Raw genomic sequence first — 24,836 nt, forward strand, 5'->3', positions numbered from 1 at the left:
CCCCACCCCCACCCCCCACAGCATCTCCCCTGGGAACATCTGGACGCCAATGTGGCAGCAGCTGGCGGCCTCGGCTCCGGATCCCGAGGCCGAAATCAAAGAAGGCACGCTGGCCCAGGTAGGAGCGGGACGGGTGGGGGTGTATAGGGGGTGAGTGGGCTGGCCGGCCATCACTCCTGGTCGCCTGGCCTGGTCACCATTCTACTGCCTCTCTCCCCAGCCCCTGGGCCGCATGGGCCAGCCTGCCGAGGTGGCGGCCGCCGCCGTGTTCCTGGCCGCCGAAGCCAGCTTCTGCACCGGCATCGAGCTGTTCGTGACTGGGGGTGCAGAGCTGGGCACCGGGCGAAAGGCGAGCCCCGGGACCCCCGTGAAAGTGCTCCCGGACGCCTCCTGATGCTCTGCCTGGCTGCTCCCCGGGCCCGGGAGGACTACAACTCCCGGCAGGCCTCGGGGCAGACGCCGGAGGGGCGGGGCGAGCGAGGGGCGGGGCGGGGAGGGGGCGGGGCGGCGGGAAGCTGAGCGGCTGCCTTGTCTGAGCGTTGATTAAAAGGCCCGCAAGGGAGACGGAATTAAGCGCTAATTGGGAGATAATAGAGGAGGGAAAGCCGGCGTTGCCTTCATTCCGGGCTCTGTGGGGAGAGCAGGCATTACTGGCCTGGGTAGAAGGGGTGTGCGGGGCGTGCAGGGGTCCGGGGGCTGGGACTCATGGATCTGAGGGAGGGGGTGCTTGGGGCCCCCCGATTCCTGGGTCTGAAGGAGGAGGGCGCCATAGTCCCATGCCCGAGGGGGGAGGTGGGCTGAGACCCGCGCCGCTGGGTCTTGAGAAAGGAGGAGCTGGGCGCTTGCAGACGTCGCAGCCTCCAAGTGGGGCGCGGGGTCCCGGCCTGGCCCGCGTGCGGGGGTGGGGCCGCAGGGCGGCAGCGGATTGGCCGCGGCGAGGGGGTGTGCGGCAGTCCCTGATAGGCCTTGGCGGGGGCGGGAGCCGGCCGGGGGCACCGCCCCTGCAACGCCGCGACCGCGAGCAAAACAGGGTGACGCCCTGCCGGGGAGGGCGCGCGAAGTGGCTGCCGGCGCTGGAGGCGGGCCCGGGGGGCTGGGAGGGGGGCTGTCATCGTGCGGGGCCAAGGCCCCCGAGGGTGAAAGTGCGGAGGTTGCGGTGACCCAGAGACCGTGTTTTGAAGACGCCGCTGGGACACATGAACCCGTAGGCAGGAATTTGTGGGAGCCTGGACCTCGCAAGGCTCTGCGGATAAGGCGTGCCTGGGGGTGGGGGGGCATAGCTATAAAGGTCACTACCATGGGTTACAGAAGCGTACTGTAATCGGCTGGTTCGGTTCGGGTTCCTGAAATTGGACAGAGTCCTTCGCAAAGGGCGACGCATGAAATCCTGCCCCGGGGGGCAGCACTCCGAGTTTTCTAAAGAACCCACATTTCAATGTCCCCCAGGGACACGGTGGGGCCAGGTTAGCCTGTCCGGGTGTTTCCGAGGCTAAGCAACCCGTAGACAGCCTCGTCTTTCTCCCGCGGAGCAGCTAAGGGCTTAGAACCAGCCACGTGGGGGTGAGCAGCGGAATGCATAATCAATCCACGGTGCCACCAGGGCTCCTTAGGAGGGAGGGGAACGGGTTGACATGGAGATTTAATAAAAGAGATGGACAGGCGTCCAAGTGGACCCATGGCGTGGTGGTGGGTCGTGTGTTTTATCTCATGAGAAACGTAGTCATAAAACTGCAGGGACGCACCCCTCCAGGGCGGCCGCGTGACTCTCGTGTGCGCCGTCCCTGCACGGTCCCTTTTCCATCCCTCGCAAGTCTCTCCCCCGTTCCTTCTCCGCGTGTGCCCAGCACCCACAGGGCCTTTGCAAAGCCGAGGCCACGGAGGGACACCCGCCTGCAAGAAGGCGTTTGCGTCCAGCGCTCCGGGGCGCTGCACGAGAGTCCCTGGAGCGGAGCCGGGCCCCGCCCGCCCCTGCGCACCCCAAACTCGGCTGCGGGCGCCGGGCGGCGGGGAGGGCTGGGCGCGGGGGCGCGCGGAGGGGCGTGCGCGGGGCGGGGCCGGAACGCGTTTCGCCGGGGCCGCGCCTCGGGCGGGCACACTTCCCCGGAGCACCGACCATGGCTACGGCCGCGCTGGGGCGAGTCGGGCAGGTGGGTCCGGGGAGCCCCCGGGAGAGCGCACTTCCGGTTGGGGCCCTGGGCGCGCCGCCCCTCCGGCCGGGCGCCGGGGCTCCGGTTCGGCGATGGCGGGGGCGCCCCCCGGGACAGGAGTTGGGAGGCTCTTTTTGGGGGAGTTGCCTCTCCTCGGCGGGGATGGGATTGTGAGGTGATGGGGAGAGGGCTCAGAAGAGGGAAACAAGGAGAAATAGGGAGTTGAGGTTGGGGGGGGCACGGCGCTAGGGTGGGGGTGGGGCTGTGATGGGGGCGGGGGCGGCCCGCTGGTGTTAAAAGTGGAAACTGGCAGCCTCTCTCGGGGCGCCAAGGTTAGGGGCGCACCGTTTCAGGGGTTGCATGCAGGGTGAAGGTGTACGAAGTTCAACTTGACGTCTGGCCTGCGAAGAGGACTCCTCCGGGGGCCCCAATTCTTTGGCAGGAAAGTTAGACGTGGAAGGCAGCATCCCGAACCCCCTTATCTGATGCTCCACACCCCGCTGGGGAATCGAGGCGGTTCCAGGTGCCAGTGTGACATACGGGCTGCCAGGCAGGAGCGAGACGTTCCATTCCTCCCGGGACGATGCCAACAACAGCTGGCAGACCCTGTGATTTCAGAGAACAGAGTTTCTGAGCGAAAGGGAAACCGGTAGAAGCTCCTAGAAGCGGGCGACCGTTGGTGTGCCGCCGGCTGCAGCCTAACCTTGGGAGAAGCCAGCGGGGCCCCGTGTCCACTTTGTCCTTGAGTGTCTCTCTGCCTGCCCAGCCTGATGACCGTTCTGGCCCCTGTGGTGTGTGTGTGTGTGGGGGGGGGTGCTGACCATTTTGAGGCGTAGCTGCTATCTTTCAAGAGCGATCAGTCCACCAGGCCCTTCTCTCCAGCAGCTGCTGTTGGGGTAAGAGCCTGCCAACCAGGCCTCCTGGCCTGATGGACAGCAGCGGGGGCGGAGGTCAGCTTTCTCAAGATCCACATGGAACTTTCCTTGCATCTTAGTGGCTGTCAGGGGTTGTGCAGAGTTGGGCCACCAGCCGTTCTCCTGGAGAAAAAAAAAACAACGAGGCTTCTGCTGTAGGAAAGATTTACAGGGGGGCCAGGAGGATTAAAAAAGAGCCGATACCAAGGGCTCAGTAGAAAGTAAATGTCTAGAACATAATCATGACAACCTATGTACAAATATGGTTGATGCGGTGGATGTATGGGCTGCAATAAGAGCTGGAAGAACCCCCAAGAAAGCGGTCTTGATTAATAGTCATAAATAATAATCATAAAAGATTTACAGCCTTGCAAAGCAGTTCTGATCTGTCCTATAGGGTCGCTATTGAGTCAGCATAGACACTATGAGTGAGTGAGTATAATTGAGACAGAATCTTGAGCTGTGACCAGGACAATCAGGAAATGTGATAAGGATACTCCTGTGTCCTCGGGGTGGCCGGAGGAGGGAGGACTGAGTTTTGGTAGGGCCGGCCCCTCCCAGGCATTAGTGGGAACTCTCGAACTGTGATGTGGAGAGGCCTGGGGGTGGGGCGGGGGTGGACCTGACTGGGATCAGTCCTGAAATCTAACAAGTACTGTGGGAGAACTCTCCTTGGCTGAGACGCTGACAGCCCTGTGCTCTGATGGGGCCTCTCCTGGGTTGTGACTTGGACAACTGCCGTGTGTGTGTGTGTGTGTGTGTGTGTGTGTGTGTGTGTGTGTCGGGGGAGGGGGTGGTGTTGGTGGGGGTGATGGTGCAGGACTTTGGCAGGACTTTCATGGTGACTGTAGGAGGGCAGTGCCAGGTGGAGTTAGGGCAGTCTTGAGCTGAAATGGGGCAGAGTGGAGCTTCCTCATGCCCCAAAGCCCTGCCCTGTAGGTCCATCCTCCCTCTTTCATTTCTCAAGTCAGCCCCAAGCCTCCTACACGCTCTGTCCCCACAGCCTCGTGGTGGGTACTAGGTTGCATTTGACTTAAAGTCCCAACGTTGCCACTGTCTGAAAGGCCGACTGCGTGGCACCAAGAACTCAGCCCCGCCCCCCTCCCTCTCCCCCCCTCCCCCGCCCCCGCAGGAGGATAGATGGGCACATTGAGCCCTCCCAGAGATGCCGGAAACGAGGCTGTTTCCACCCACTTCCCAAGGGTTCCAGCTCCTCTCTAAACCAGCCCCCTCCCCTCAATCTCCATGAACTTGTCTTGACTGGAGGGTTTTAGTTTTCTTACAGGAGAGGTGGGGTACCTTTCCTAAGTCGAACCCACCTGCCTCTAGAGTCATAATACTCCAGGGGAAGGAGGGCAGCTTCTTCCACCCTGGCAGAGTCTCTGAGGACCATTGGCGGCTCAGTCCATCTCCACTTGGGGCTGAGAATGCATTAGAGGCTCACTGTGCACCATGGGGTATCCAACAGCTGATTCCACCCTCCCCCCAGACACCAATCACCAGGCCTTTCTGACAAGGCACGTCTGGGGGACACTCAAGCCTCCAACTGAGCAAGTGCTCTGCTGACAACCCCTCCCCCCTCAAAGGAGGGTCCCCTCAGTGGCCGCTGGGGCTTGTGTAATTGCCCCGTGGCGCTGTGCCCAGAAGCACACCCTCCCTCAGCCTGGCCTCCTGGCAGCAGGGATCTGCCTGCCTGTCCCCTTCTTTTCCTCTCCCTGGGTCTCTGGGTCTCTGGCAGTCTCTCCACCCAGTCTGCCTCACTTGTCTGGGTCTCGATTGCACCCCTGCTCTGCCTCCAGAACTCTAAGACCATCTCTGCTCTCTTCCTCCTCTCGCTGGGCCCTCTGAACTTTTTTTATTTAGGTCTTTTTCCCCCCCATTAAAAGATCATTTTAGCGAAAAGCACATGTTTTGAGAATGATGAGGACAACAAATGTACAAATGTGCTTGACACAATGGACGGATGGATGGACAGATTGTGATGAGTTCTACGAGCCCCCGATAAAATGATTTCAAAACAAAACCAAAAAATCATTTTAGGGAAAGAAAAAAAAACCCCAAAACGTAACTGATACCAAGGGCTCAAGTAGAAAGAAATGTTTTGGAAATGATGATAGCAACCGATGTACAAATGTGCTCGACACACTGGATGGATGGCTTGTGATAAGAGCTGTTAAGAGCCCCCAATAAAATGATTTAAAGGAAAAACAGATCGTTTTATTGGGGGCTCTTACCACAGTGCATGCATCCGTTGTATCAAGCATATTTGCACATGTGTTGCTGCGTTCTTTTCTAGACATTTACTTTCTATTGAGCCCTTGGTTTCAGCTCCTCTTCCCCCCTACCCCTCTCCAGCAGCATCATTTTCTAAACATTAACTTTAGATTTGAGCCCTTGATATCAGCTTCTCTTCCCCCCGCCCCCCCCAGGCCCTTGGGACTTTTTGCTCTGTTGCTCAGGCTTTCACTATCTTTCTGGAGTTTCTCTCTGTTCCCTCCCCTCTCCTCTCCTCCGCCCTTAGTTGCTCCCTCTCCGGCTGTGCCTCCCTCTCTCTTTAGAACCAGATAGATTTCCATGCCCCTTGGCCTCCCTTTGCTTTTTCTGCTTTTTCAAAATACCCCCCACAAGTTCTCTTTCCACTCATTCTCTCTGCCAGTCGCATTCCCCATGCTGCCCCTGTGTGTCCATCTCTTTCCATCCGGGACTCAGCCTCGGTGACCCCAGACATTAGGCACAGTGGGCCTCCAGCCCTTGTGTGGCACCACAGCATGAAACACCTCCCAGACCTGCACTGCCCTCACAATTGTCCCTATGCCTGAACTCATGGTGGCAGCCACTTGTGCACCCCTCCCCTGGAGGGGCCTTCCTCCAGCGCTTAACTCCCTTCCGACTCACTTCCTGATCATTGGTCCTGGCCTTCTCACTAATGGGTGCTAGCTCACCCAGCCCCTGTCTGCCCCAACCTCACCACCTCCTCCAAGTGACTTCCCACCACTGGGGAAAAGTGGGATGATGGGGTCAAAGGGCACTCAAAAGCCACCCAGCTGGACACAGCCAGACATCTCCCCAGCTCCCTCCAGGCAAAGCCAGGGGAAGGGGTGGTGCGACCCAGCATTGTTTATTAGTGGCTGGCTGCCCCCCAACCACAGGGCTCATAGGAATCGGACTGTCTTGCGACCCAAGTGGTATCTAAGGGGTGGGGGTGGGGGACTTCAGACCATCTCAGCCCAGTCAATGCCCTGACACCCTGAAAAAAAATACACACTTGGATTCCTGAGTCTGAGAGAGAAGGGGGGTGGGGGTGGGAGGTCCAGATTCTGGGGTGGGAGCAGGACCACCAACAGGGAGGGAGGAGGGGGCTGGGGTATTGGATCCCAGGCAGGATTCTTGGATCTGGTTGTGGAAAGGACTCCAGACTCCAGGGTCTGAGGGCATTTCCTGGTCTAAGGGAGGAGGGGGCTGGAGGCCCCTGGGGAGGTGCCTCTTGTAGGGTCCTCAATTTTCTAGCTCTTGTCAGGGTTTTGGGGTCCCCAGTCACTTACCTGTGCACCTCTCCTCGTTGCCGTCTCCTCTGGGCCTGTCAGAGAGCTGGGGCCAAAGTTCCTGTGGTGGGAGGTGCCAGGGTTTAACTTTGCCCTCTGTTGGGGAGCGGGGAGGGGCCCTGAGTCTGCTTATTCCTGGGAATGGCCCTCCACATGGCCTTTTCCTGGCATCTTGTCTCATCCACGCGGATCAGACAGGACCAGGGGCTTGGTAAGGAGGCACCTTAGCAGGAGGGGCCTCTGGGGGCAGGAGGTGGCAAAGGGGGTGCCAGGATCCCCTGTCCTCTCCTGTTGACCCTACTTCCTTCTCTTCCCACTCCCAGATTTGGGCACGAAAACTTCTTCCTGTCCCTTGGCTTCTGTGTGGTTCCAGAAGATGTGTCTCCTCCAACTTCAAGGTAAAAGGAGAGGACTCGTGGGGGCCCGGGACCTAGACTCCTGAGTCTACAGAAAGAGGGCAGGAGGGTGGGACTCCAGGGTCTGAAGGAGGAAAGTCTAGCTGTCTGGACTCTTTTGTGTGCGGGAGGAGGGGCTTGGGATGGTTGAGGTTGGATTTGGGCAGTTCCTAAAGGTCCCATCACAGAACTGAAAGGTGACTGGCAGTGGGCGAATCTCAATGGCTTTGCCCTAAGGCAGTGGAAATGAGCGGAAACTACATTTCCCAGAAAGCTCTAGGGCAGCAAACGCCTTCTCTCTATGGGACGGTGACCCCAGGGATCCATGGGAAGTGTAGTTTTTCCATTGGGCAGTCAGACACCAAGTACCAGGACACCCCCTGGGGTCCCCTGTCTCTCCTCAGGCTGCAGACCTGCAGCTGGAAAGGACGCAGAAGCCTCAAAAGAAGCCCAACCCCAGCGAGCCCCTGCTGTTTGGAAGGACGTTCACTGACCACATGCTGATGGTGGAATGGACCCAGTCCAGGGGCTGGAGCCAGCCCCAAATCAAGCCCTTCCAGAACCTCTCGCTGCACCCAGCCTGCTCGGGCCTCCACTACTCCCTGCAGGTGGCGCCACCCTCCCCGCTCCCGCGTGCTTTCCCGGCGTGTCTAGCCCGCTGCTGTCCACTCGCCACTCCCCACCGTGCTCGCTCCGCATCTTATTGGTTGAGGCCACCGCGCTGGGTTTTCGGTTTCTCCTTCCTGTGTCCCCACCCACCCATTGGTTTCCAAGCTCGCCCACATCCCAGGCGGGAGGATGCCGAGGTCCGGAACTTGAACACCCCACGTTTTGCTTGTCACCCAGCCCTGGGCTTTGCGGGAGGCCGGGAGACTCCCGATCGATCGATTGATCGATCAAGATCGATCCGGCCTTCACTAGAAAGAAACAGAGGCATCTCTTGAGGGTACTTGAGGGAGAGAGGACCGTCAAGTACAAATTGCCTTGGCAGGTTTGGGGCGATCTTTGGATGGGCGCCAGGTCAAGGACATCATCAGGGCCATGCAGGTGCTAGGGGCTGGACCTCTCTGTCCTGAGACCCCAGGGAGCCATGGGGGTGGCTGTGAGCAGAGCCCTCTGGGGGAGAGTTCGATGCCTCTGGGGAGGCGGAGCTGGAGGAGGCCGAGCTGAGGGGTCACGTAGGAAAGGCTGTCGCTTCGGCCCTGGGACTGCCAAGGAACCAGGGACACAAGGGTCTGACGGGCTGGGGCAGCAGGGGGGCGGGGAGAGAAGAGTCAGGTGGTACCTGGGGGCTTGACCAGGTGCCCCATGCGGTGTACTGTGTGACAGCCCCCAAATGAGGACCCAGGAGGGGGAGCAACTCCTTGGGCCCGTGCAGAGTGGCCCGTGGAGAGTGTGAGGTCAGCGGTGGATTTCTAGAGGGAGATCCAGGACATGGTGGCTTTTCTGAGTGGAGCTGTGGGCATCTTCTCTCCTGACAATATGTCCCAAGTATGTAAGACCAAGGCTCCCCATCCTGGCCTCTAAGGAACTTTCTGGCCCGACTTCTAACAGGACAGATTGGTCTGTCCTTCGGGCAGTCCGCGGGTACTTTCCACATTCTTTGCCAGCGCCACAGATTCAAACGCGATGGTTCTCCTTCGATCTTCCGTATTCAAAAAGTCCAACTGTCACGTGCATCTGAGGGGACTGAAAGTACCAAGGCTTGGGCCAGGGGCACTTCCGTGTTCAAAGTAACATCCTTGCTTTTCGGCGCCCTAAAGAGGTCTTGGGCGGCAGATTTACCTAGTGCGGTGGGTCATTTGATCTCTTGACTGCTGCTGCTTCCACGAGTGTAGATTGTGGTTTCAAGCAAAACAGAATCCCTGAGAACTTCAATCTCTGTCTCCATTTATCGTGTTGCTACCTCTTGATCCGACTGTGAGGGATTTTTAAAGAAAAAGTTGTAATCCATACTGCAGACAGTATAAGGCCCATGAAATCATCAATACAAGCTGAAACCATTGCCTCACCCAAGAGAAGCAAGCAGTTCTAGCCACCACATTGGGGAGGAGTTAAGGACATGTTTGACTGGTATGGCCAGAGAATGATATTTAAAAATTTTTCCAAGTGGATTGCTTTTGGTTTAAGGTTTAAATACTTCCGAAGGCAACCGTTTCAGGGATTCATCCAGCCTTCACGGCTCCCGAAACTGGATTCCATGAAGATCTGAGGTTCTGTACTGCTCTTTCCTCCTTTTGATCAGGAATCTTCTATAGAATCTTTGATCCCCGTATCCAGAAGGTTGAGAACTTTCCCCTCCAGAATCTTCTAGTCACGTGTGAACTGTGGAATCACACCGTGGATGGATTCATTTTAGATAGTGTGGTAAGTCTCAGGGGGCAGACAGAACTAGGCTCACTGAGATCTCTGCAGTGTGGGTCTCTGGAGAACGCCATATCTCTTCTTCGTGTCAGCCACCCCAGCCAGGTTGTCCACTGGCATTTTTTTCTTCAGTTGAGTGAGCTCAGAGAAATTATTGGGTTTAGAGGCCCTGCTGTACAAAACATGTTTCTACAATCCCGGGACTCTCCGAGGAGGCTGCTGAGACCAGCTTAGGACACAGAAGACTCATGTCCCATAACACCCTCCCTTAAATGCATGCCTGAATAACAGGGATAGATTTTTACTTAGGTTTTCTTTTTACTGTAGTAAAAATACATAACAAGACCCTTTTAAAGGGTACAATGCAGTGGCCTGAGATACGCTTGCAGTGTTCTGCAGCCACCACGACTGTCTAGTTCTAGAATGTTCTCACCACTCAGAATAGACACCTTCTAGCTAGTAAGCACTCCCTCCCCATTCCCTCTTCTCCAAGCCTTGGGCAACCACTAAGCTACTCATTGCCCTGCACACCTGGTTGCTTTTGTGTTTGCTTTGATTTGGCGACTGTCTCAGGTACCGAGTACTGTCATCACACAAGTACTCCAAGCAGGTGACTTTAAAGAGCAAATTCTTCTCTGCCCAGTCCTGGGGGCAGAAAGTCCACAGCAGGACCTCAGCCATGTCAGTCTCTTCCGTCTCAGTAACTGGGCGGAGTTCTTGTAGGGGATTGTCACAGAGCGCGAGCTCTGTGTTCATGCCCACATTTCTCTCAGTAATTCAGTCGGATCCAGAAGAGTTGGACAATTCCCCCCACATTCAACTCTAGAACATGTTCTTCTTCTTTGTGCTCATTGTTATTCGTGTAATTATGATTGGTTTTTTCCTAAGTGTGTATTCTGACATTTCGAGAACTCAAAAGCGACCAGGTTTCAGAGCCACCCTGCCCTGAGACGCCCTCGTTAACATAACAACACACGTAAAAATCCTACTTCTAAGCCAAAATGCATTTATAGTCCGTCTAAGGGTGGAGATTTAACACATCTTTCAGGAAATCACAACTCAGTCCATGACAGCCTTTTTTCATTAGAAAATTATTTTTATTTAAAAAAAAAAAGTGGATCATCGATTCTCATCATTTAAACTCCAAAATGTACCAAAGGGGATATGTTGTTCCCATACCCATCTTCGTAACAGCCCCTCCAAGAGGCCTGCTACCAGTTCCACGCCCTTCTAGAACGTTTCTTCCCAGAGTCCACCGTTGATGGACAAGCTTCTCTTTCCGCTCGGAGGAACTGGGCATTCCTTGTTGTTGACAGCTGGTGCTTTGTACTAGATTAGATCTTATATCTTGAAGTGTTCTTCAACAGCAGCTCTTGAAAAACCTTTTCTCCTTCTTTGTAGTTGCTGTAACCAAGGCAGCTCATTGAATCAGTTCCTTAATATTAGACTAAGGAGCCCTGGTGGTCTAGTGGGTTACGCCATGGGCTGCTCCCCTCCAGATCAGAGGTTCAAACCGACCAGCAGCTCCCTTAAAGGGTTACCATGTAGCCTGCCCGGGGCTGGCAGGAGTTGGAATGAGCCGGATGCTGGTGGGTTGTTTGTTCCTATTGGACTTGCGCTTTCCTAAACAAGAGACTCACCGCCGTCCAGTCGATGCTGGCTCACAGCGACCCTATCACACAGGGTCGAGCTGCCCCCTGAGTTTCCGAGACGGCAGCTGTTGACAGGAGTGGGAAGCCTCACCCGTCTCCGAAGGAGACGGTGGTTGCTGCTGGTTGCCAACTGCTGACCTTCTTTAACCCAATGCATCGCCACAATGCCACCAGAGGTCACATCTAGGGCAGGCACCGCTCTCTTTAAAAGCAAGGGAGGGCGACAATAGGGACAGAAAGAATAGTTGAGCGGATGGCTTCTGTGAGCTGGCCTGTGTGGTGGAACACTGCCCAGTCAGTCACCACTGTGACATCGGAGCCCCAGGGCCGTGGTTCAGGGTCTGGACTTCTCTCCTAGTCCCCCGTCCCAACAGAACATTTAGTGCTTCTGTTCTGTCCGGGATCTTCAAAGCTTGTCAGGGACTATCCAAGCAAGACGTTACTTGCCTGGGGCAACAAAGGAAGCTGGGATCCAGAGGAGGAAATGGAAGGTGCGGCTAATTGACCTCACCAGGAACTGCTTTGGAACATTTTCATCCAAGATCCGCCAAAGCAACTTCATCACCAGGAGGGGAGGGGGGAACTGTGAACCAAATGTCAAGTTGACATGGAATCCAGGCTTCCTGGAGCTGGAGGAACCCCAGAAAGGACTGCCCTGAAATTTACCTTTAAACCTGAAACCAAACATAGTCCCACAACCCACTCCCCAGTTCTTTAAACCAGTTTAGCTTCATTCGTCCAGAAGGTGCGCTTGAGAGCACCGTTCTGGTTCAAGAATGATCTTTGTGGATCAAGTTGACAGCAGCAACTCGACGGACCCGAGACGCACCTTAGGGGCAGTGAGTTGATGGTGACAGGCGAGCAGCAACCCACAGGGCGAGCCGTGACATCTGTGTCACAGATGCTTAACGTATAGAAGCAGCCGAGTCCCTGTGTGTTGTGCTGTGTCTCCTGAGAGGCCTGGTGGCATCGTGGGTTGCTGGTTGAGCTACTAACAGCGACATTAGCAGTTCGAAATCATCAGCAGCCCAGTTGGGGAGAGATGAGGTTTTCTACTCCTGTAAAGCGTTAACAACCTGGAAACCCACAGGGGCAATTCTACTCTGCCCTCTAGGGTCTCTCTGTAAGTTGGAAGTTACTCGATGGCCATGAGTTTTTAAGGTGAGTGCTGTGTGTAATCACCAGCCCCCCCCCAAGAAAAAAGATACTATTGAATTTTCCTCAAGAGTTCCTGGATGGAAAGGTCATTTTGTGATTTTGAGAGCATGTCACATGGATTTCCATAGAAGTCGTACCAAGTTCCACTTCTACCCGCAGAACCCATTTCCTGTACTCTAGACAACCTTGTGAGACTTAACAAAGGAAAAAAAAATCATTTCCAGTCGCCTCAGTTCTTTAGAAGGAAGCCTGGCGGGGCACACACTGAGCTGGTTACCGCAAGGTCAGCTGTTTGAACCCCGCAGGGCCCCCTCAGAGAGACCATCGGTCTGCTCCCACAAAGATGAACAGTCTCAGACACGCAAAGAGAGCATTCCTCCCTGTCCTACGGGATTGTGTGTGTCGGAATCCACTCGATGGCAGTGAGTTTGGTCTTGTTAATTGTCTGTGAGGAACCCGGGTGGCCGACCCTTTGAACCCACATTTATTCAGTTACTGATGTTTTCTCCTATTGGCTTATCACCTGTCTTCTTGTCTGTTCCATTGCCCATCCCACCGATGTTGCACTGTTTTAAGTATTGTAGGTTTGTAATACGTTTTAATATCTGGTAAGGTAATCCCTGATAGGTATCCCACTTACATACACACACTCACAACACACACACACGCATATACACACACATATACTCTCTCTCATCTTTTGCTCCTTTTAAAAATGTTCTGGCAAATCTTACTTGCTTTCCACTTTGATTTCATTCAGTCAATCACTCAACAAGCCCCTGTGCTGGCCACGCACAGCTCTGCCCACGGGGACTGGCTGGGGTGCGGGTACTAAGGCGAACACATCCTCTCTGGTGGGCACTCCCAGTCTGTGTACTGGCATGCTGATGTTTCTGTGGTCTGCAACACGGAAGCTGAGAGATGAGTTGGGCGAAATTAGGAGCGTTTCCCAACCCAGGCCAACCCGAGCTTGGGGGGAGCCTAGAACCACCCGGGAGCCGAGGGAGAGGTCCGGCGGCACAGTCCTTACGCACTCAGCGATGAACAGAAAGGCCCGGGGTTTGAACCCACCCACTGCAGGGTGGCAGTGTGCTTATGTAAAGGCGACGGCCTTGGGGCTCATACTGGCTGGCATCGAGTTCATTGGGGCTCACGGGCACCTGACTGGGCAGACCAGAACCGCCTCTGTGGGTTTCCAAGGGCTTCAAATCAGTACCGGAGCAGGAAGCTTTGTTTTTTTTTCCCCCTGGTGGGTTCAAACTGCTGACCCAGTTAGACTAGTTAGCAGCCTAACTCGTTACCCCATTGTGCCATCCAGCCCCCTAGAGTATTAGAAGGCGGGCCACATTGGTTTGGAGTTCTGTCCAGAGAACAATGGAGGGTCATTCATGATATATAGCATCATTCCATTGTAAAGTGCCCCTGTTAGGCGCCATACAGTCAGTTTCAACTCATAGCGACCCTTTGTACAGCAGACGCACACCCTGCCCGGTCCTGGGCCAGCCTCACGTCTGTTGGGGCGCAGCTCACTGCTGCAGCCTCTGTGTACAGCCATCTCATGCGGGGACTTCCTTTTTTCACCCACCTTCCCAGACATGGCAACCCTCCTCCAGGAGCCGGTGCCTCCCGCTCACGTGGCCAAAGGTGCATGAGGAGAGCTCTTACCATCCTGCTTCTAAGGAGCCTTCTGACTGTACTTCCTCCGAGATAGACTTACTGGTTCTTCTGGTTGGTAGTCCAAGGTGATTATAAGACTCTTTGCCAGCACCGTCAATGCCAACATTTGTGGTTCTGTTAGGTTGCTGGGCTGGTTGATGTCTCGAGTCTTGCTGAAAGAATCCACGGGGGCCTGGGTGGGTGGGTAGGGGGCGTGCCTAACTAAATGGGTGCATTAGGAGAGCGTGAGGAAGATCCCACCACCAGCCCTGAGAGAGCCACCTGGAAGAGGGTGTGGCCTGTGCTCCGTCAGTTCTCTGCTCCGTGGTTGAGGGTATTGGCCCATCTTAGTGGCTGAGTTCAAGTGCACTTGTGTGACGTGCAGTCCCTGGTGCCCCGTGTGGGCATGCCCTTGGTTCTGAGCATGCTTAGCTCTGGATGTTCCCCACCCCACCCCAGGTGTCTAATGTGTGCCTGATTTCTTTGCGGGCCCTTCCTTGTGGCATGGCCAGTTAATTTTCGTTTGGCGCAGGCATTCAGGGCAAACAATCCTCTTTATCCCTAATCTTTCTGCTCTAATGCTCACCTTGGGCCCAGATCACCCAGCTTCATCAATTGGCACCTGTTGGTTCATCTCACCTGGGCGCCTTCCTTCTTGCCTTTTGCTGTTAGATCTTGGTCCCAGACCCTGTGGTCTGACCTCATCCGTTTGAATGTCTGGAAGACAAGGGCTAAACCATTTAATTTACAAATTAGGTGTTACTGGGGGTAAAAAAGATAAAATACCTTAAAACACACACCTTCTTGACAACTCTGACATTTGGGGCCCAGTGGCAGTATATGGTCACTCCCTGCCACTGAGTCAGTTCGGACTCATAAGGACCGAATGGGGCAGGGTAGCCCCGCCACCGTCGCTTAGGGTCTTTCTCTGCAGGAGCAGCTGGTGGGTTTGAACCTCCCACCTTGGGGGTAGCAGTCAGATGAGTACTCCAGGACCCCACCAGGGCTCCTTGGCATTGAATACGGTGGCGCTGAAGACTCCTCACCTCACGCTCCCCCACTTCCTGGAAAATTAGCAACAAGGTGGTCAGGGCTTAAGCTGGGTCTTCTCTGCTGTCTGGTCTCTGGGTCCTGCCTCGCCACTCAGTGTGCATGATCCCTGTCCTGGGCGCTCATTCTGCTGCCGCTCTGCGGGTCTCCATCTCGGCTGGGGGCCCAGTCATTGCCCCTACCTGTCTCGGTGGGTGCGTTGTCTGTGCGTCTCAGCCTCCTGTGGGCCTCATGCAGCCCCTGCCACTGCGGGGCGGTGGCCTGTGGTCTCAGCACCCCCTTCTCACCGGTCCCTTGTACCCGCCCCTGCAGCTCTTTGAGGGCATGAAGGCTTTCAGAGGCCAGGACCAGAGGATACGTCTCTTCCGACCCTGGCTCAACATGGAACGTATGCTGCGCTCGGCCCAGCGCCTCTGCCTGCCGGTGAGGGGTCCTGCCAGGCGGGCTGGCGGCGGGGAGGGGCGCGGGGACCCCTGACTCTCTCCATCCTCTGCCCAGAGTTTCGACAAGCGGGAGTTGCTGGAATGTATCCGACGCCTAATCGAAGTGGACCAGGCCTGGGTTCCCGAGGCCACCGGCACCAGCCTCTATGTGCGGCCTGTGCTCATCGGGAACGAGGTGGGGGCACTCTGAGGGTCCCCCCGCCCCACTGGTGGGGAGGGTGGAGGTGATGCGGGGCCACAGGAAGGGAGGGAGGAGGGATGGAGCAATGGGGGGTGGGTGGGAATCCCTGATCTGAGGGAGGAGGGGGCTAGTGGGATTTCAGATTCCTGTCTGGGTCTTGGGTGGAAGGTGGGGAGCTGGACCTCTGGGTCCCTGATGCCCCTTCACCACCCACCCCCACCCCCACCCCGTGCCTTGTGTCCTTCGCAGCCCTCCCTGGGTGTTGGCCATTCCACGAGCGCCCTGCTGTATGTCATCCTCTGCCCCGTGGGCTCCTACTTCCGGGGAGATGCCGTGACACCCGTCTCCCTCCTGGCCGACCCCGCCTTCGTGAGGGCCTGGATGGGTGGGGTTGGCGACTGCAAGCTGGGGGGGTAAGCGGCCACACGCCACCCTCCCCCACGTCTTGCCTAGAATGCTCGTGCCTCGGTTTCCTCCTCTGCTGAGGGGTGACCAGAGGGAAGCCAAGCCATCTGCGGGTCGTGGAGAGGGTTTTGCAGGGCAGCAGGTGGGTAGGATTGCCTGCCGGTCTTCCAGGAAGGAAACCTGGGAACCAGGGTGCCCAGGAGCCACCAGTGACCCCTTGAGTGTCAGCAGAGCTGGGCTCCGCTGGGATTTTCAATGACCGATCTTTTGGGGGGCAGGGGAGTAGGTGGCCAGGCCTTTTTTGCGAGGCACCCCAGAGGATGGTCCCAACCTCCAGCCTCCTGGTTAACAGCCAAGCACGTTAACCATTTGTACCACTGGAGAAGGGGAGGGGGAGGAGGACTCTCTGGCCCCAGAAATGAAGTTCAGACCTTTCTTCTGAGGAGCCTCGGGGTGGACTTGAACCTCCTACCTCCTGGCTCTCGAGAAGGAAGCTTAGACGTAGGTCAAGGTTCTCTCCTCCAGGCGGTCTCCCTGGAAGGCCTCCGGTGGACTTGCTGGTTGATTTGCCCCCCAAGGGCTTTGACTCAGGGAGAAGAAAGGAGTGTCTTGCCTGGGACATCAAGGGTGGTCCTAAGACAGGAAGTGTGCACCCCGCCCCCAAACACACACAAGGGGTCCTCTGGTACTTTCCACACACATCTCCTGAGGGGCAGCTCCCTGTCCGGCCAGAGTTGCCATGTGGAGCTCCAAGTTGGTGGTAGGCTCCCCTTCCCTCTACCCCCTTTGTCCAGAGCCATGTGTTCTCTGGGGTCCTCCCAGGAGGTCCAGCCATGGCCTGGCTAGGCTTGGGAGATGGGAGGGCTTCCTGGAGGAGGTGACCCCCATTCAAATAAGACTAGTGGGGAGAAGGGAGATGGTTCCCTGTGTACAGAAGTTTTGAATACTGGGGATCAGTACAGTGGGGGTGGGAGAAAGGTACAGGGAAGGTGTCCCATGCCACCCCACCCCACCCCCCAAACCAAACCAAGCCTACTGCCATTGAGTCAATTCTAAAGCTCCCTTGAAGCTACTGGTGAGTTTGAACTACCAACCTTAACTTTATAGTTAGCTTACCCGACAGCACTGCCAGACTTGCGAAAGTATCTAAAACAAACCAAAAAGCCCAAAACACCCAAACTCATTGCCACCCGGGGCCAGGCTGACTCACAGGGACTCTGTAGAACTGTCCCTGAGGATTTGGGGGACCGTAACTCCTTAAGGGAATAGAAAGCCTCATCTTTCTCCTGAGGAACAGCTGGTGGTCTGGAACTTCTGACCTCGAGGTGAGGAGCCCAACAGGTAACTGCGACACCACCCAGACTCCTGGGAAAGTGTCCAGGAGGAGGGGCAAAATAAAACAAACCCCAAACCAACCAAGTCCATGTTTTGAACATCTGAGCAAATGCCTGGACCAGGCTAGACCTTTGAAGGGCAGACTGAGAGGCTCGGACATGGTCCCAGGGAGGAGGGGGGGGGGCTTAGGAGACCCCTTTTGGGGCACAGTGGGAGGACAGGGTTCTTGTCCCCTGCTGATCAGGCTGCCCTCCATCAGGAATTACGGGCCCACCGTGTTCGTACAGCAGGAGGCAAGGAACAGGGGCTGCGAGCAAGTCCTCTGGCTGTACGGGCCGGACCACCAGCTCACCGAGGTGGGCACCATGAACATCTTCATCTACTGGACCCATGAGGATGGGGGTGAGTGCACCCAGGACTCCCCAAGCCCTGCCCCTCTCCCAGAACCCCAGGGCAAGGGATGCACCAGGCCCTAGAGCAGCGGTTCTCCATCTTCCTCATACAGTGACCCTTTGATACAGCGCCTCATGTGGTGGTGACCCCAACCATAAAATTATTTTTATTGCTACATCCCGTCATTTTGCTACTGTGATGAATTGGGCAACCCCTGTGAAAGGATCATTTGACCCCCAAAGAGAACCACTGCAGATCAGAGCCCCCAACCCCGGGGGATTCTGGGAATTCTGGCTTCTAGGAGGCTGGGGTGAGTGGGCATAAGGAGGTGAGGAAACATAACATTGCCCCGCTCTCCCGCCTGACCAAGTGCTGGAGCTGGTGACCCCCCCACTGGACGGTGTCATCCTGCCTGGAGTCCTCAGACAGAGCGTGCTGGACCTGACTCAGACCTGGGTGAGGGCGCTGGGAAGTGGAGGTGGTAGTGACAGGACTGATGCCTTATGGATTGGGCATCAGGGGGGTTATGGGGCGGGAAGGGGCTGGGCACACCAGCTTCTTGTGTCTCCCCTTAGGTCTCAGGCAGAGCCCTGCGGTGGGTCCACCCTCTGGGCTAGCACCAACTCTGGCCCCTTGTCCCCGTCATCCACAGGGCGAGTTCCGGGTCTCGCAGAGGAAGGTCACCATGAAAGAGCTGCTGCGGGCGCTGGAGGACGGAAGGGTGCGTGAAGTCTTTGGCTCGGGCACAGCTTGCCAGGTCTGCCCAGTGCACCAGATCCTGTACCAGGGCCAGGTGAGCAGGCGAGACTGGCATCGGTGGCAGGAGGGGCAAAGGGGACACAGAGGAGCCTGATCCTCACGGCCCCCTCTCCCCGCTAGCAACTTCACATTCCCACCATGGAAAACGGGCCTGAGCTGATTCTCCGCCTGCAGACGGAGCTGAAGGCCATTCAGGTGAGGTATACTAAGGTGGCAGTTGGCAGGACATGTTGTTCCCTAGAGACATGGAGTCCCCAGGAGCCTCTGGAATGAAAGCTGATCTCCCTCCAGAGTGCTGAGCCAGGAACAGCCCCTCCCATGATCCTTTGGGAGCCCCAGCTGAGTCTGTACTCTAAGAATCAGGCCGCCAGAAATGTCCCTCTGGGGCCAGATAAGCTTTTCCTGGGAGCGTTTGGCACAAGAAATCCCCATTCCATTCACCTGGGGGGAGGGAGGGGGTGCTGAGTCTCCACATCCCTAGGCATCTTGGTGGTGTGATCCTCTCCCATCCTTGAGTTATCCTGGTGTCAGCACCCACTCTCATGAGCCTCTGCTGCACCTGGTATTCTTGTTTGAGAAATTCGCCTTCCTGTGAACCTGTGGGCCTTAAGCCGGTCTTCTGGCCTTCGAAATTGGCCTCTCATGAGGCCCTGGGTCCAGGGCTACCCCACTTGGCCTGAAGAATCTTTCTTACAGGAAGATGCTGGTCTTCCGAGGCCAGATCTGACCCAAGAACGGTTCCCCAGCCATGAATTTCTGGAAGTATTCCCATTCTTCTGAACCTTCTCTCCCGAGAACTTCTGGGCACCTTTCCTAGCTCTCCAGACTGAGAACAACCATCTAGTTGAACTTCCCGTCCATCGTTTTGACGCCCCCAACCCTTTAAGAGCCAGGAGGGGTAGCCCTCACTCACTGGGCTGACAGCTAACCCCAAGGTCGGCAGTTCGAATCCACTAGCTCTCTCTGCGGGACAAAGATGAGGCTTTCTACTCCCATAAGGAGTTACCGTTTCAGAAACCCACAGGGGGCAGTTCTACTCTGTTTTGTGCCCCCCTTCTCTGCCATGCTTCCCCTGGACCCACGATTCTTAGCTAGCCTCCACGGATTGGACTCCATTTCCCAGGAGGCTCTGGGGCGCGGCTCCATAAACACGGCAGTCTGGGATGTCCCACGGGCTGCTGGGAGTTGCAGTCCGGCCCAAGCCCGCGCCTCACTTTCTGCCTCCGTTGCCCCCGCAGTACGGAACAAGCGCCCACAAATGGATGCTCCCGGTCTGACGCTGCAGACCGGGCCCCGCCATCTTCAAACCCGTCGCCCCGCCGACGCGTGTAGCGTTTTACTCGCCAGCCCCGTCGTCCTCACACCTGAAAAAGTGCAATAGGAAAGGAAAAGGCGGGGTGCCCGATGCCTGGATCTCGGGCGCCCCCACGTGGTTGCTGCACCCCAAAGCCATAAAAGGGCCAGACTCGGGCGTTCTGGCCGCCAGCCTCGCCTCTGGGGCCCTGGGGGAGTCCGATCCCCCGGCGCAGCCCTAGGGCTTGGGGTCAAGACTCCGCCTCTCTCCGTTCCCTCGCGGGAACTCCCGGTGCTGCCGTTGATTTGAATTGTCCTTCTTGCTGCAATTTTGAAATAAAATGCCAAAGATCAAGACGTGCACTGCTCTGTCTAGTGATGTGACTTCGGGGGGCGGGGACCCCACAAGAGGTGAGGGTGGTGGTAGGTCTTAACTAGAGACCTCTGGCCTCAGCCTGTTACTTAGGGACCCAGCAGACCCGATTTTTTGCTTTCTCCTTTTCTCTGACGCAGGTGTGTTCTTTTTATCGCGAACTCAATGGAATAGCGCCCCTCACCCGCTCCCAGCTCTGTCTTGGGCACAACCACACATATGGTCTCCCTGGTACCTGTTCTTCCTGGCCTCTCACTCCGCAGCCCCAGCTCAGTGCCTCAGGCCAGCCAGGTCCCCAGGCTCTGGCCTCCTGGAGGTCCCCAACCCGCCCCCCAACAAGTCTTTATACTCTATACCCACCTGTCCCTTGCCCCCAGCTCTCACCTGGCTCTGCAGCACCCTAGCCAGTCCTGCAGATGGTGGGTAACGTTGCAGCAGGTGGACCTCAAGACGATTCTAAAGTCTGGTGGCGTTGTGGGTGAGGCTGCTAACCGGAAGGTTGGCCCTAACAACCGGAGAGGTGGAGGGACCTACCCCTTTAGTCTCAGAAACAGTGGCTTCAGGCTTTGGGACTTTGGTGACCGGTCCTGTACCATCCCATGATCTGTTGATGACATTGCCCTGAGCTGATTTTCAGAAGTGATTTCTATGGATCCCTTGTCACATTCCACCCCCCCCCCACCCCAGGAGAGGCTGGTGGGTACGAACTTCTGACCTTCAGTAGTGCGCTTTAACCACTGCGCTGCCAGAGCTCCTTGCTGTCACCTCTTGGTCTTTCTGGAACGTGAGTTCCGCAGGCAGGAGGGTCGGAAGACTTGGTCTTGGTTCCCTTACATCCCCTAATGGGCAGTGGTGGTTCTGTTAGGTTTCTCAAGTGGGTCAGACCTCGGTTCTTGACTTCTCACGATGAAACAATTCACACCGAAGCCCGTTTTGTCACCCAAGTGGGTTTTTAAGAAGAACAGGACAAGTTTCAGGTTTTACAGTCTCAAAAGGGCACACACCTGGGCCTGAGCAGCCACGTGGAAGAAAGCACCCTTGCACGCGGATCTTGGAGTGTGTGTGTGGGGGGGAATCCCAGAAGGTCAAGAACCCTAGAGGCTGAGAGCATGTGGGTCAAGAAGTTGTGTGCCCCAGTAGGCTCGGAGTGGGCGCATGTACACCTGCCCTCTACCTGCCTCAGAGAGAAGAGAAGCAGGGTAAGAGATGGCCTCAGAGTGTGCTCTCTGCTGTTATTCTAGGCCACATGGTTGATGGGATTGGTTGACCCCATTGGCTGAGTTAGGCCCACCTGTGTGATGTCATGAGTCTGGGCCTAGTTTGGTCGGCCCACCCGGCCCTGGGGCTCGAGTATGCGCAAGTTCAGTTTAGGGTCTTCATAGGTGTCTAACGGTTGCCTGATTTCTTTCCAACCTCCTCTATGGGGCCTTTGCAGGCATAGCAGGGACAACCCTCTGTCCCTTATCTAGCTCCCTACAGTTCAATGAAGAATTCTTCCTTGCTGGAGACCAGGACGCCCTGGTGGTGCAGTGGGCCAAGCACAGGACTACTAACTTCAAGGTCATTTGACCCATCGACTTCTCCTTGATGAGGATTGTTATTGATAGTCTCAGAAACCCACAGGGGCAGGTCTACCCCTGTCCTACAGGGTCCCTATGAGTCAACATCGACTCCATGGCAGTGAGTTTGGTTTGGAGTTTGAGGGTGAAGACCCTGTTAGATTCAGTCGATTCAAAGGGTCAGCCCCATGTAGAAGGGGGACAAGATGCTGCCCCACCCCATGATCAGTTTCAGATTACTGTGTGTACTCGAGTAGTAGCTGACCCGAATGTAAGCCGAGGCACCTAATTTTACCACAAAAACTGGGAAACTTATTGACTCGAGTATAAGTCTAGGGCGGGAAATGCAGAAGCTACTGGTAAATTTCAAAATAAAGATAGATACCAATAAAATTACATTAATTGAGGCATCAGTGGGTTGAATGTTTTTGAATATTTCAAAGAAAGACAGTAAACTAGCTCTGTACGTGGAAAAGAGGGTCAACAAAAACAATATGGTGTCAACAATAACTATCCACACTGCGTTACTACATACGCTGCCTTACTGCACGTACACAATGCAGCTTGTATAGTTTGAGGCCTAACGCAGGCTGACGATGTTCCAGGATGACTGTTTGCATAGAGCAGCCTGTGTCTGTCAGGGACCATAACATATGCGCTGCATGATGCATGCACTGCGATACTGTAGACACAGCGTTGCCACATGTGTATGGGAAGAGTTAATACAACACACGCAGTGTGTGTATTATGAACCCTAACACAGGCTGCTCTGTGCAAGCCTAGTCAACACTGGATCCGATAGGAGTTAAGAAGCCAATAAAATATAAACCATAGAAGACTAAGTACTGTAAATAAATGGACTGTATATTCAAGACCAGAGATGGACCGGTACTTGTATTCAGCAATGCTTGGGTGGAGCAGGGGGGCATGTCCAAGCACAGGTAAGACTGTAGAGGCTACGTCATTGGTCACAGCCCTGGAGAAGAGCAGCAGCCTCCGACATCATCTGACCAGGATGCGGTGCGCCCCAGGTACCAGCCCACAGAAGCGGGCAGGTGCTTGCCCAGTAGGACATGGACCACACAGGCTGCTGGCTGCGTGCAGGAGCAAAGAAGAGCGGTGATCTCAGCAGTCCTCGGGCCACCCACAGAGGCTGCAGGTGCCTGCAGATGAGCGGGAGAGACCAGCGAACACCTGCATTGCACCGGGGAACAGGTAAGTGGGACCCTCACCCAAGTATAAGCTGAGGGGGGCTTTTTCAGCATAAAAATGTTAAAAAAGTCGGCTTATACATGAGTGATCCAAGGTAGATCCTTGGATCCTAGGGTTTTCACAGTTGATGTTTGTAAGGAGATTGCCAGGCCTTTCTTCCTAGTCTGTCTGTGTCTGGAAGGTCTGCTGAAACCTGGTCAGCCTCCTCTGGCAGTGTGTGAGGGGCACACGCTGGGAACTGAACCGGGCTCGCCACATGGAAGGGGAGCATTCTGCCCCTGCACTGTGGTCGCCTCTCTCCTGAAAATCGTAACAAACCCATGTGACGGAGTAGTGTTGCAGGGTACAAAACCCAAACCCCCAACCAAATTCTGCCATCAAGTCGATGCGGGCTCATAGCGGCCCTAGAGAACAGGCTAGGATTGCACCTGTGAGTTTCCAAGACTGGAACGCTTCACAGAACCAGCTGGTGGTTTCGAACCGCTGACCTTGCAGTGAGCAATCGTCAAGGAAACCACTGTGCCGTCAGAGGTGGGGTCCCTTCATATATTTTAAGGAGAACATTTATTAAGTCTTTCCCCCCCTCCTTCATTTATTCAGTCTTAAATAGGACAAAGGCACGTCATCCGGAGGAGGGAGCACAGGAGCTCCGGTCATAATGACACCCAGGGGTTTACGGAGACATGGCGACCATAGAAAGGACGTGGGAGGACAAAGGAAATGGTCATCGAAGCCTGACTGGTGGCAGATCAGTACATCACAGTTACAGAAGCAGGAGCGGGACCATGATTGGGACGTGTGCGTTAGTACATTATGCTAGGCAGATGGGGTGGGGTCAAAGACTGGTCCAGGGCCTTCCCATGAGGCGGTCAGGTCTGGGCTCCTTACTACCAAATATAGTCTCCATCGTGGACACCCCCAGACAAGCCCCTAAGGCAGACTGCCCCTCCCAGGGCTGGGGGGCTGGAGACTATCCACTGTCCAATGCACTCTGCCCAGGGCAAGACTGTTCACCCCCCTGGCTAGTGGTCAGAAATTCTCTAAAACCAAACCAAACTGACTGCGTTTGGTTGATTGCAACTCCTACCAACCCTGTAAGACAGGGTAGAACTGCCCCTGTGGGTTTCCAAGATGGTAATATTTTTTTAAAGATCATTTTATTGGGGGCTCTTACAACTCTTAGCACAATCCATACTTCCATCCATTGTGTCAGCCACATTTGTGCATTGTGTCAGGCACATGTGCCCTCCATCATTCTCAAAACAGAGAGTAACTTTTTACGGGAGTAGAAAGCCTCACCTTTCTCCCTGGGAGAGGCTGCTGGTTTCCAACGGCCACCCCGCCAGGGTTCCTTAGAAGGAATTCAGGGGAGGCTTAGTCCAGGTGTTAGTTTCTGGGATGGTTTATACCTTGGCTCTTGCTTCGCAGCGCTGAAGGAATCCACGCGGCAGAAGCACTTTTGTCAATCCAAGTAACTTTGATGATGGAAAGGGCAGTCTCAGGTAATACAGTCTCAGGTAGTGCACGCTGTTTCTGGCTCTCAAGGGGCTATGGGAAAGTTCGTGACTGAAAATGGCCTTTTAGGGGCGCGTGGAAAAACACGTGGAAGGAAGACCAGAGCAGGAGCGCGGAACCAGCATGCGGAGCCACGAGCTGGAAATCCCAAGAAGGTGAGCGGGCCCACCTGACATGCAGTTATATGTGTGGTCGCAATTGGTAGAAATCTCACTCTCCGCTTGTACCACGCACCTGAACGACAGAAGAGACAGAAGGGCCAGCTTCCCACGGCTGTTTTTTACCCCTACTGGCTGGGGAGGCGTGGTTGAGGGTATTGGTTGACCTTATTGGCTGAGTTTATGCACACCTGCGTGATGTCATGTGCCTAGCATTGTGTGTGGGCCCAGGTTTAGCTTCACCTGTGCCTACGTGGCCTTAGTCTGAGCATGCTCAGTTTTGGATTTTCCCATAGGTGTCTAATTAGTGTGCCTGATTTCTTTCTAACCCC

At 55.6% G+C, this 24,836-nt stretch overlaps 2 protein-coding genes across 3 annotated transcripts in view; both read left to right on the forward strand.

Moving 5' to 3' along the window:
- Window positions 1-394, forward strand: part of HSD17B14 (hydroxysteroid 17-beta dehydrogenase 14) — a 28,711-nt gene extending 28,317 nt beyond the window's left edge. Inside the window, exons 8-9 of the mRNA XM_075537093.1 lie at window positions 22-118; window positions 221-394. Of these exons, the coding sequence (XP_075393208.1) occupies window positions 22-118; window positions 221-394 (271 nt within the window). The remainder of the gene's footprint in view (window positions 1-21; window positions 119-220) is intronic.
- Window positions 395-2,057: 1,663 nt separating this feature from the next.
- BCAT2 (branched chain amino acid transaminase 2) lies at window positions 2,058-20,048 on the forward strand. 2 transcript variants are annotated; one of them, XM_075537090.1, is made up of 11 exons: window positions 2,058-2,147; window positions 6,927-7,001; window positions 7,403-7,606; window positions 15,191-15,301; window positions 15,377-15,496; window positions 15,752-15,915; window positions 17,502-17,644; window positions 18,006-18,091; window positions 18,288-18,428; window positions 18,515-18,589; window positions 19,633-20,048. In XM_075537090.1, exons 1-11 carry the CDS (start codon window positions 2,115-2,117, stop codon window positions 19,669-19,671), a joined length of 1,191 nt encoding a protein of 396 aa, XP_075393205.1. In that variant the 5' UTR covers window positions 2,058-2,114; the 3' UTR covers window positions 19,672-20,048. The 2 variants fall into 2 exon arrangements, with proteins under 2 accessions (XP_075393205.1, XP_075393206.1); XM_075537091.1 differs by lacking the exon at window positions 2,058-2,147 and adding an exon at window positions 2,195-2,322.
- Window positions 20,049-24,836: the final 4,788 nt, after the last annotated feature.

The sequence above is a fragment of the Tenrec ecaudatus genome, chromosome 18 (genome assembly GCF_050624435.1).
Source record: "Tenrec ecaudatus isolate mTenEca1 chromosome 18, mTenEca1.hap1, whole genome shotgun sequence".
NCBI lineage: Eukaryota > Metazoa > Chordata > Mammalia > Afrosoricida > Tenrecidae > Tenrec > Tenrec ecaudatus.